The 11,224-nt window shown below is 61.1% G+C and overlaps 1 protein-coding gene across 1 annotated transcript; it reads left to right on the top strand.

The window, feature by feature from the left end:
- The first annotated feature begins 43 nt into the window (after positions 1-43).
- On the top strand, positions 44-11,182 carry SYTL1 (synaptotagmin like 1). Its single transcript, XM_032390364.1, has 16 exons — positions 44-233; positions 2,685-2,764; positions 4,776-5,004; positions 6,226-6,374; positions 6,575-6,647; positions 6,736-6,781; positions 7,232-7,304; positions 7,594-7,691; positions 7,831-7,944; positions 8,151-8,317; positions 8,575-8,671; positions 9,011-9,169; positions 9,435-9,513; positions 9,622-9,721; positions 10,562-10,767; positions 10,978-11,182. Exons 1-16 carry the CDS (start codon positions 178-180, stop codon positions 11,115-11,117), a joined length of 1,866 nt encoding a protein of 621 aa, XP_032246255.1. The 5' UTR covers positions 44-177; the 3' UTR covers positions 11,118-11,182.
- Positions 11,183-11,224: the final 42 nt, after the last annotated feature.

Here is an 11,224-nt window from a genome sequence, read left to right as displayed (position 1 = left end):
TTGTCCTTGTTTTCTCCCTTCAGTGGCCCCTCGCCCCTTCAGCTCGTTTCTTCTTGCTGCCCTGGCGGGGTCCCTGATTGCCAAGGCCATGGTTGAGTCCTCGTCCAGTGCCTACCGCGGGCAGAGCTTACAGGGACGTCTGCCTCCCTCAGGTACCTCCTGCCCCAGGCCCAGGTCATGGGAGCTCCCCACGCCTCCAGATCCACCATCCCAGAGCCTTCTCCTCACGGCAAGTGAGTACGAAACCCTCCCATACTCCCTGTTGGGAAGCACTGGCGGTAGCATTGGGAGGTGGAGCTGTGCAGACCAGCGCCTTGGACCTGTCCCCTCAACCAGGGCTGCACAGCCTGGGATAGCCAAGAGGATCACCGCAGCCCCTGACCTCTGCCATATCCATCGGTCATATTGCCAGGTTTCTCTTGCTGACCCCCAGTAATCAGGTCACTGCCCTGCTCTCCAGCAAGACGGCAGAACTTGCTCGTTTCTGGTCCTTTGCTTTCCACCTGTTGAAAAAGTAGTCCTCCTTTCCAAGACTTGGCTTCAAAGCCTCTTCCTTGGTGACGTCTTTCCTAACCTTGCTCTATGGCGTGTGTCGTTTTAGTTGAACTAGCAAAGGATTTGGTCTCTGAATCCTGAGGGCCTTTTGTGTTCATCCTGACAGCTGCCTTGAGCACAGCCCTGGCTGGCCCCCGGGGCCCTGGAGGGGTCTATCAGCTCATCCCAGACCCTGCAGAGCTGGGTTTTCTCCAGGGCAAGACAGAGGAGCCCCCTCCCTTCTTCATAGCAATTCCATTTTCAAAAATCCCTTTAGCATATTGGGATCCATCGGAGGGTCGTTTGCGGGGAGAAGGAGTTCCAGTATGGAGGACAACCACAGCAGGATGGACAGACAAAAGTAGTAAGGCCTGCTCCCGCCCAGCAGAACTTTAAATTAGCCTTGGGGAAACAGGACATGAAGAGGTGGCTGAATGCTTACTGTGTGCTAGGCCTCGTAATGAAGTGTCATTTATCCTCACCACAGCCCAGTGAGGCTGGTGCTGTCGTCCCCATTTTACAGATGAAGTGAGCACAGAGGGCTAAAGTGGTTTGTTCAAGGGCACAGAGGTAGGAAGAGTGGAACCACGTTCAAGCCCAGTAGCCTACTTCCTCAGAACCACCCTGTGGCTGGAGCACAAAGGGTAAAGCAGGGAGGGGCTGTTCTCCAAAGGACTGGCTACTGTGACCAAAGAGAAGGGAGAATGGATGCTGGAGGCAAGCCAGGGGACACTCCTAGCAGCAGTCCCAGGAGATAGCTGCCGTCGCTGCCCTTGTTTTATAAAGGCAGAGGGTGAGGCTTACAGAGTTTGTCACTGATCCAAGTCCGCGGGGGACCGTGTGGCAGAGCCAGAAATTTAAGCCCGACCTGTTGGCCTCCAGGCCCCTGCCTCTTCACCTAAGCGCAGTGACAGCCTGGAGGCAGGGGAGCCTGAGGAGGGGCAGTGGCAAGTGGGGAGAGCACTCCTGCGGCTGGGGACTGGGGAGCACCAACGGAAGCAGAGTCTTTGGGTAAGGATGTGGGAGACAAGGACGTCAGAGCCACACTTACGGGCGTGGGGGTCTGGGGGTCAGGCTGAGGAGTAGGGCGGCCCAAGAGTTAGTCAAAGTGTCTAAGGGAGGCTGGGCTGGTTGGGAGCACTTTTGTGAACGAGCCAGAGGGTCACCCTGTGTCTGCCGGCACCTTCCAGAGCTGAGGAATGACGGATAAAAGTAGGGCACCGAAAGGCCCCTCTGACAGCCTTGCATAGGCAGGACTAGAGGGGCTGAATGGAGGCCAGGAGACAGGGAGGTGGAGGGTTCCAGAAGAGGTTGGGCCGGTCCTGACACCTGGGCAGTGGGGGAGCAGCAGCGATGGGGGACAGCTGGGGACGGGAGGGGGGCAGTCTGGGTGCTGGCAGCAGGCAGCAGGCGGCCGGGGGGTGTTCACAACGGCGGGAACTTGGAAATAAGAGATTTGGTTGGGGGTGGAGGATGCAGAGTTAGGGGACAGCGCAGGTGGGCTGGGGCCAGCGCTGCCAGGGAGGCACATGTGGACAGGGATGGGCAGTGGTTGTCAAAATGGACTGTTGGAGAGGGGCCACCTGGTACCTTCTCTGTGCTGGCCGGGCACTTTCTGGTCCCTTGGAGTATGCTCTTCACACCTCCACCCATAGTTTGCATAGGAGGAAATTGCAGCTCAGCATGGTTGAGACACCTGCTTAAGATCACACGGTGGCAGAGGAGGAACTCTACTGGGGTCCTCTGACTGAAGTCTGTAATCCTTCCTTGACCCTGCTTCTTAGAAAGATTTCTAACCTTGCTTTCAAAGCAAGTTCTTATCAGTAACTCAGCAGGCCTGGTGGGGCGGCCGCCCATCCGACAGATGAGGCCACCGAGGCTCTGAGGGGTTGGTGCCTGCCCAGCTCACAGGAGGTACAGAATAAGTCTGCAGGGGAGCTGGGGCCAAGCCCCAGGTGTCTCCCACCCACCAGATCAGCTCCGGGTTCTCTGAAAGCTGCGGCTTGGGTGCGCCCGCAGGGTGCCAGGAGTCCAGGCCCGGTTTTGCATCAGGCCCTGCTCAGAAGGTGTTTCCTCCTTCTCGGGGCAGCTCCTCCGGGCTGCTGGTTGAGTCAGCCTTAGTCCCTCTCTGCTCTGCTCCCCAAGTTCAGCTTGGAAACTCGGCTGCCAGGAGTGCAGGAGAGCCCAGGTCACCCTGCGAAGGTGTCTGACCCATACTGGACCCCTACAGGTAACACACCTCAGGGCCAGGGTTCCCTGCCAGTGTCCCAAGGAGCAGACACTGCCACCTGGTATCCTGGGTGCCCTCTGGGGCCTTGGGGGTCGGGGGAGAGGGGAGTGGGTCTGGGACTGGAACATATTGACCAATGGGTCTGTCCCATAGTATTGAACCGGAGTGGGGAGGACCGGACACTGGATTCTGCCTCTAGAAGGAGAGGAACTATAGGGAGGGGGTGCTGCTGGGGACCCTAGGCTCAGATGCCCACAGCGCAGCCCAGGCGGACCTGCAGGACATCCTCCACCACTATACTCCTATACACGCCCCCCCCCCCGGGGTCCCCGGGGCCCCAGAGCACACAGCACGACACAGCCCAGACACACATCCAGCAGAGGAAGAAGGACACAGGGCACATACCACACCGTGCTGTCACCCAGCAAGTCACTGAACACAGACAACTGTCACCCACGCGGCGTCACGTCGTGACATGGGGCACCGACACACAGGCAGGGATACAATATTCACACCCACAAAACAAACAGCCTCAGAGACTCCACCGGGTGCAGAGCTGTGGGCCGTACTGAGACTCGCAAGGGCACAACATCACACAGGCGGGGGCCCCGGGCCACAGAAGAGCCCCCCGCCGTGCGTGTGCAGCACCCAGCACTTGGAACGCAGCAGATGTTCGGGAAGTCTTGCTAATACGGGGCACACGGGCATTCACACAGGATTATACATGGTACTCTGTAAAGACAGCAACCCCAAGCCCGCGGGTTGGGGGGCAGCACAGGGAGAAGGCGCTCTCGGGCTTGGGCACTGACTCAGCAGCGGGCACAAGCCAGGACTCGCCTGCCAGAGAACCCTCTTCCCATCTCAGGCCTGCCTGGTGCCCTGACCCGGCCTGGGAGGGGATGGGAGGGGCAGCAGGGGAGGAGAGACGGCCCAGGGGGCTCAGGCCATGCCTCCGCTCTGGCCACGGCTCAGTCACGGGCCCCTTGCCACGTCCACATGCCCCTCGGAGCTGGGCAAATGTTTTCCTTCCGGAGTCACCGTGGTACCTGAGCAGCCTGAGCCGCTTTGCAGCACTTGGCCTCCACCGCCAGATCCAGGTCCTGGGCCAGGGGAAGGGGGAGCATCCATGTGGCCAGAGCGGAGGGGCCCAGGGGCTGCAGGCAAGAGGGCAGGGCTGGCAGCAGGGGCATCCCTGGCTGGAGGCCTCAGCGGGAGTGGGTACGGTGGTTACCTCAGTGGGGAGGAAGCGGGGGTGTGGGCAGGGGGGGAGGTTGCCTCAGACAGGAAGGCCAAATGGGCCAGCGCAGGGTGGAGGTGAAGGGTGGAGGGAGGGAACCCATATTGGGAGGTTCCCAGGGAGGGGGCGGTGAGCAGATAGGTGTGTGTGCCTTGTGTCTGGGCGTGTGTGTGTGTGTGTGTGCCTTCCCCATGTGTGTACAGGGGTATGTCTGCATTCAATTCAACTTCGACCAACTGTCTGTTGTGGGCAACGTATGGGCTTTTGGGGTGAGGCCCTGTCCCTGTCTTCAGGGAGCTCACAATCCAGTTGGTGGAGGGGCAATGTGCGTGCAAAAGTCAGTGTGATTTGTGTGTATCTCGGGTCATGTTTTTGCCCCGAGTTATACATTCTGTGGGGCCTCGTGTGCAGGTTTCAGAACATGTCAGGCACATCCCCTGGGGTGGGCATGGGTCTGGGACTAAGACCTCATAGGGTCCTTGGTGGGGGATGGGGGTGCATGCGTCTATCTCTGCAGGTATCGGTGCACCCGTGTGATCAGGTGGCCATCTCACTGTGGGTGCACGTCTTCAAGTGTGTCCGTATATCCGTGAGCCAGTGTGTGCACGGGTCCGTGGGTCCATGGGTGTATCTCATGCCACCTTGAGCTCAGCCTTCCTGGAGTCGTACAGTGCCCACCACCTGGGCATATATTTGGGCAGAAAAGAGCAGCCAGCTCCAGGATGTGCCCTGTATTTGGGCAGGGCTTGACCTGCCCCCTTGATCCGCCCCCAGGTCGACACGTGTGCCCAGCTGGGGCACTGCCCCAGCTGATGCCCCAGAGGGGCCACCCATCTCAAGTGGGGCTCCGGGCCCTGCCCAGCCTCCTCATGGCGCACGAGCCACAGCCTGAGGCTGATGGATTGTTGGACCTCAGCTTCCTGACAGACGAGGAGCAGGAGGCCATTGCCGACGTCCTGAAGCGAGATGCCCGCCTTCGCCAGTTGGAGGAGGGCCGGGTCAGGTGAGGCAGGGCAGGGGAGCCTGGGAGGATGGGGCCTCGGGCACTGGGAGCCCAATTGCGCCTCTGCTGCCTCCCGATGTGTGGCCTGTCAGATATCTGGGTGGTTCCTGTTTTTGCCCATTGGTCACCTCCGCCCTTTACCAGCGGAGCTCTCCACCTCACCCAAGGTGGCTGCACCAGCTCCCTGACCAGCCTTCCTGCCTCCAGGCTTGCCCTCTCTGACCCACTGGTCATGCTGCAGCTGGAGCTCCCCAGATCTGTCCTTAATATCCCCTGCTGAAGGGCGCCTGGGTGGCTTAGTCGTTAAGTGTCTGCCTTCGGCTCAGGTCATGATCCCAGGGTCCTGGGATCGAGTCCCGCATCGGGCTCCCTGCTTGGCGGGAAGCCTGCTTCTCCCTCTCCCACTCCCTCTGCTTGTGTTCCTGCTCTCGCTATCTCTCTCTCTGTCAAATAAATAAATAGAATCTGTAAAAAAAAAAAATATCCCCTGCCGAAAACGCCCATGGTTCCTTAGCACCTCGTGTCAGGGGCAAGCTCCTAAGTGCGGTCCACAAAGCCTCCCTGATTAGTCCCTGCCAGCCTCCCCGGTCTCATCCTCCACCAGTAACCCCCGCCCCTGACGCACATACCCACAGTGTCCACTGGAGCCACTCAAGGGCTTCAGAGTCCCTGAACACACCCTTCACTTCTATGCTGTTCCTTCTTCCTGGAAGAGCACAGTGGCTGAGGAGCATGGGACTTACAAGTAGTGTTTGGGGACAGACAGACACCTCTTAGCTATGTAACCTTGGGCAACTCACCTGACCTCCCCAGCACCACTCTCCTCATCTGTAAAATGGGGCTAAGGAGCACTAGCTCATAGAATTAGGAGGAGGGATTATGCACAGTAGTCACTTAATGAATAATAATCATTCTCCTTCTCTGCCTGGAGAACTTCAATTTGTCCCCCAAGAAGCAATTCAAATGTCACCTCCTCTGGGAAGCCCTCCTAGATTCCCACAGGTAAAGCTGGCTCTTCTCACATCCATCATGGCACCCACCTCATTATAGTGTACTTGTCTATTCTGGATCCAGTTTCCCCATCAACCTGAGCTCCTTGATCCAGAGTCAGGATTGAGTCTGATTTGCTGCTGTGTCCCTGGCCCCAGGTACAGGGCCTGGCACAGAGTGGGTGGCAGGAATGTTGGTTGGGTGACAGCCACGCCCTCCCCCATCCTCCAGCAAGCTTCGGGCCTCGCTGGCAGACCCTGGGCAGCTGAAGATCCTCACGGGAGACTGGTTCCAGGAAGCACGCTCACAACGGCACCACCATGCCCACCTTGGCTCTGATCTTGTCCGAGCCTCTATCCGCAGAAAGAAGAGCTCCATGGGTAAGAGGAGATCCCCCGGGGTCAGGCTGGCTTCATACAGCCCAGGGCACTGGGTGTGCATGGACAGGAAGAGAGGGCCCCTGGTACTCTGTGTCTTTGGGTGGGCACCACCCCTCCATGAGCTCCGGGAGGTGAGTGAGCATCTCCAAAGGCCAGACTTCCTGAGACCAAGGTTCACAGAACTTCTCACCTGGCCACAGGAGACCAGGCTCCAGGCAGCGATGGGGAGGCTGAAGCTGCTGAGAAAGAAGCTGAAGAGGAGCTGGAGCCCAGGTGAGGAGGCCTGGCAGGGAGGGGAGGGAGGGTGTCTACCAGTCCCCTGGGGGCCTATCCCCTGACAATCACCTCTCCCTTCTCTTAGGCTCCCCATGGACAAGGCACCCCAAGAGATGCTCAGCAAGGCTGAGGTGAGTCATGAGTGACTGAATGAGCTAAGGAATGAGCCTATAATGCCCCTGAAGCGGAGGTGGGATGTGAGACTCAGGAGACCCAGGTCTGGGCTGCGTCACCCTTCTCTGTCAAATGGGGATATGGACCTGGCCTCTAAGGGAATCTCAGAATCTGGCTCTTAGGGGTGGTGGGGGACTGAGCTGGGTGAGGTTCAGGACTCAAATACCACTGTCTGCCACCACTGGGATCCTGGGAGTCAGGCAGGGCAGGCCCTGACGTGGGAGGGGGTGTGCCCTGCAGGGCTCACTGGTCCTGCAGCTCCTTAGCTGGTTGCCAGCCCCGCCTCCAGGGCTGTGCTAAATCCATCTGGGGTAGCCAGCTGGAGCCTCTGGCCTCTGACCCCACTGTGACCTTTGACTCCTTCATCATTAGTCCCCACTGTGACCTCTACCCCTTGCTTCTTTCAGAAACCTGATTTCCCCTCACCATATGTCCCCCTAAAGGCTTCAGATCATGAGGAAGAGCCCCAGGCCCAGGAAGGTGAGTGGGTGTAAGTTGGGGACCCCAGAAAGGTTTTGGGGGCCAGAGGCGTCTCTAAGTGACCCCAACCACCTGTGTTCACCTTCCTTCACCTTCTAACTCTCTCCTTGATGCATGAGTATGCGCGCGCGTGTGTGTACGTGTACGTGTGTGTGTGTGTAGTCTCAGGGGCTTCCCACAGCACTGGGGCCTGAATCTGCAGGTCCCCGGGGTGGCAAACCAGTCCCTCCAAATTTGCTTAGGGGCAGGCGGGAGAGGGCCACGCTCAGTAGCTTCTGCCCCACCCCAGCCCCGGGATCCGGGGACTCGCAGGTCTTTGCAGAGGAGGCGGACCCGGAGCCGGAGCCGCGGTCGCGGGGAGCGGTGTCGCCGCCACCCCCAGCCCAGGTAGGCGGGAGCGGCCCGCGGCTGCTCCCAAGACCCGGAGCGGATTCTGGGCGGGGAGTGCCCCTACCCCGGGCTGAGAGCCGTCGAGGGAGGGGCTGGGAAGGAGAGGACGGCCCGTCACTTCCCCCCACCTCCCCAGACCCAGACGGCGCCCGAGATCCTGGAGAACGGGGAGGAGGCTCCGGGGCCCGGCCCCTCACTCGACCGCATGCTCAGCAGCAGCTCCTCGGTGTCCAGCCTCAACTCCTCCACGGTGAGGGGTGAGGGCTAGGGCCTGGGGACGGAGGAGATGGGTGGGGGATGCTTACCACCCGCCCCAGCCGGCCTTATCCCCGCGCGGAGCCCCGGCCTGACCCCTCCCTTGCCCCCTGATCTGAGCACCCCCCCCCCCCCCCGCCCCCGGCCCGCAGCTGAGCGGCAGCCCTGCACCCCCGCCCTGACCTCCACCCCCGCCCGCAGCTGAGCGGCAGCCAGCTGAGCCTGTCTGGGGAGGCCGAGGCGGGCGCGGTGCAGGTGCGCGGCTCGGTGCACTTCGCGCTGCGCTACGAGCCGGGCACCGCCGACCTGCGCGTGCACGTGATCCAGTGCCAGGGCCTGGCGGCCGCGCGACGCCACCGCTCCGACCCGTGAGTGCCCGACCCGCTCTCACCGCCCCACCCCAGCACCCTTCTTGGCCTGTCTTCCTGGTCTTCAAAATGGGAATATCAACGTCCTTGGGAGGCGTGGGGATTGAGTGAGAAAACTCCTGGGAAGCCCTGCACGGGAAGCTGTGCTCTGGGCTGGGGCTGGGGAGGCCCCCGGGGGCTGGGGAGGTAGGAGCTGGGAGGGGGGGGAGGGCCCCCCCCATTAAGCTCGGGTCCTCCCCTGGCCTCCCACGCTCCAGCTACGTCAAAAGCTACCTCCTCCCGGATAAGCAGAGCAAGCGCAAGACGGCGGTGAGGAAACGGAATCTGAACCCGGTCTTCAACGAGACTCTGAGGGTGAGGCTGCGATGACCGGGCGGCCCCCCATTAATGAACGGGACGCCCCTTCCTGCGGGGGTCGGCTGGCAGGGGCAGCCAGAGTATGGTCGTTGCCCGTCGCTCCGATCCTCCGTTGTGCGGGAGGAACGGCCGGGAGGCCCTCCGTCCATGCGTTCTCCTGTGGGTCAGTGTAGTGCTGGGCATGGCGCTAGTCCAGACCCCCATGAAGGCCCTTCGGGGCCCCCCCGGATTCCCTCGTGCAAGGAGCGCGGTAGGACAAGCCCCCGTGCACACTCCCGCAGCGCTGAAGCTCGGGCCAGCCGCCGTGGTCCGTTAAAGCGCCCCTCCTGTCCCCAGTACTCCGTCCCGCAGGCCGAGCTCCGGGGCCGCGTGCTGAGCCTGTCCGTGTGGCACCACGAAAGGCTGGGTCGCAACATCTTTCTGGGCGAAGTCGAAGTGCCTCTCGCCACGTGGGACTGGGACTCTGAGCCCACGTGGCTCCCCCTGCAGCCCCGGGTGAGGCAGCCCGTCCGAGTGGGGAGACCCCTCGGCGCAGGTGTCCCGCCCGCACCCCACCGCGCTTTCCCCCAGCCCCCTCAGACTCCGCCTTCGGCCGAGCCTCCCCTCGGCCTCGCAACCGTACTGCCCCCGCGGCCGGTTTGGTCCTCCGAGCTAGCCGCGCCCCATCGGAGTCTGGAGACCCCACCCCTTTGACGGCGCGTTTCCCTGGGACCTGCTCCCGCCCCTGACCCGGCCGCCTCTCTCCTCTCGCCTCTCGCAGGTCCCGCTCTCTCCCGACCACCTCCCCAGCCGCGGGCTGCTCTCCCTGTCCCTCAAGTACATCCCCGCCGGCTCCGAGGGTGAGTGACCGCCCCGCGAGAGGCCACGCTGGACGGGCCCTGGGAGGAGGGGGCCATCGGTCCCGCGAGGGCGTGGGGCGGCGGGGCCTGAGCTGAGCCTCTCCGCAGGCGCGGGACTGCCCCCCAGCGGGGAGCTGCACTTCTGGGTGAAGGAGGCTCAGGACATCGTGCCGCTGCGCTCAGGAACCCTGGATACCTACGTACAGTGGTGAGGGGCATCGGGACCTCCCGGCTTCCCTTCCTACCCTGCCCCCCCCCCCCCCACCGCCAACACGCTCTGGAGCTCCCACCTCCGATAAACCCCTCCTAATCAACCACCCTTGATCCCCCCCCCCCCAAGTCTGATCTTTGACCACTGTGCAGGGGTGAAGGGGACAACTTGAGCAAAAGCCTGGAGTCAGGAAAGTTAAAGACATCCTTGAGGAGCTGCATTTCAGAGTGACAAGCCATAGGACTTGGAGAGCTGAGGCTGGGACCTGGGAGGTCACAGGGGCTCTTCCATGAAAAGAGCTGGAAGGCCAGGCTGTGGGGCTTGGCCCTGAACTTGCAGTTCAGTGGTTTTCAAAGTAAGCTCTGGGGGACCTCTAGGGGTGCCTCCAGGTGCTACCCCACACTCAGAGAGTGAAATGAAGTTAGAGGGATCAGGTTTTAAATTCCCAGCCCTGATTCCACACACAGACATTGTTTTGCTTTTACTTCTGAGTAATATTTTATCTTGCAGAAAGGGTTCTGAGGCTTTAAAAAGTTTGGAAACTACTTCTGGGGGCAACAGGGAGCCAATGAAGGTCATTGTACAGGGAAGTAGCAGAACTGTATTTCAGAGACATTACTCTGGGGTCCTGTGAATAAGAGTTGTAACTTTAAAAACAAGAGGCCTGAGAGGTGGCTGGCCCAAAGGTCCACGAGTGGTGAAGGTCTGAGGCCAGGTCCCAGGTGGGAGCCAGAGGGCATGGACATTGTGAGGGAGAATGAGTAGGATTTGGTGACTGGTTGGTTCTGGGGGGTGTGAGGGGATAGCCACTTGATTGCCAGCTCACCTCCCCCGCAGTTCAGTGCTGCCTGATGACAGCCGGGCCAGCCGCCAACGGACAAGGGTGGTACGACGCAGCCTCAGCCCTGTGTTCAACCACACCATGGTTTACGATGGCTTCGGGCCTGCTGACCTGCGCCAGGCCTGTGCTGAGCTCTCCCTCTGGGACCATGGGGCCCTGGCCAGCCGCCAGCTGGGGGGCACACGCCTCAGCCTGGGCACTGGTGAGTGGGGCAGGGCCCTGGGAGACCTGATGCTGAGAGACAGGGGCTCAGTGTGTGGCCTTGGGCGGGCACTTCTCCGCCCTTTCCGGAGCTTTGGTGTCCACTGAGAACTGGGAGTGGCACTGTATAATCTGGGACCCGGCAGGTATTCCTTGGGACCTAGGGTGTCCAGTGTGACCATGCCCTTCACCCCTGTCTGCACATGTCCAGGCAGCAGCTACGGGCTCCAGGTGCCCTGGATGGACTCCACACCGGAGGAAAAGCAGCTGTGGCAGACACTCCTGGAGCGACCGTGTGAGTGGGTGGATGGCCTTCTGCCCCTCAGAACCAACCTGGTCCCCAGGACATAGCTGCCCTACAAGCCCCACCAAACTCCTCTCTGAACCCGATCTCTGGGCCTGCCCTTGGCTAAAACCAATAAAGTCTATTCTAAGGGCAGCAGTGGGCTGATGTCTGT

Source organism: Phoca vitulina, unplaced genomic scaffold, assembly GCF_004348235.1.
Source record: "Phoca vitulina isolate PV1807 unplaced genomic scaffold, GSC_HSeal_1.0 scaffold2, whole genome shotgun sequence".
Classification (NCBI taxonomy): domain Eukaryota; kingdom Metazoa; phylum Chordata; class Mammalia; order Carnivora; family Phocidae; genus Phoca; species Phoca vitulina.
The sequence above is the reverse complement of the archived record's forward strand: the minus strand, read 5'-3'. Positions and strand labels throughout refer to the sequence as shown.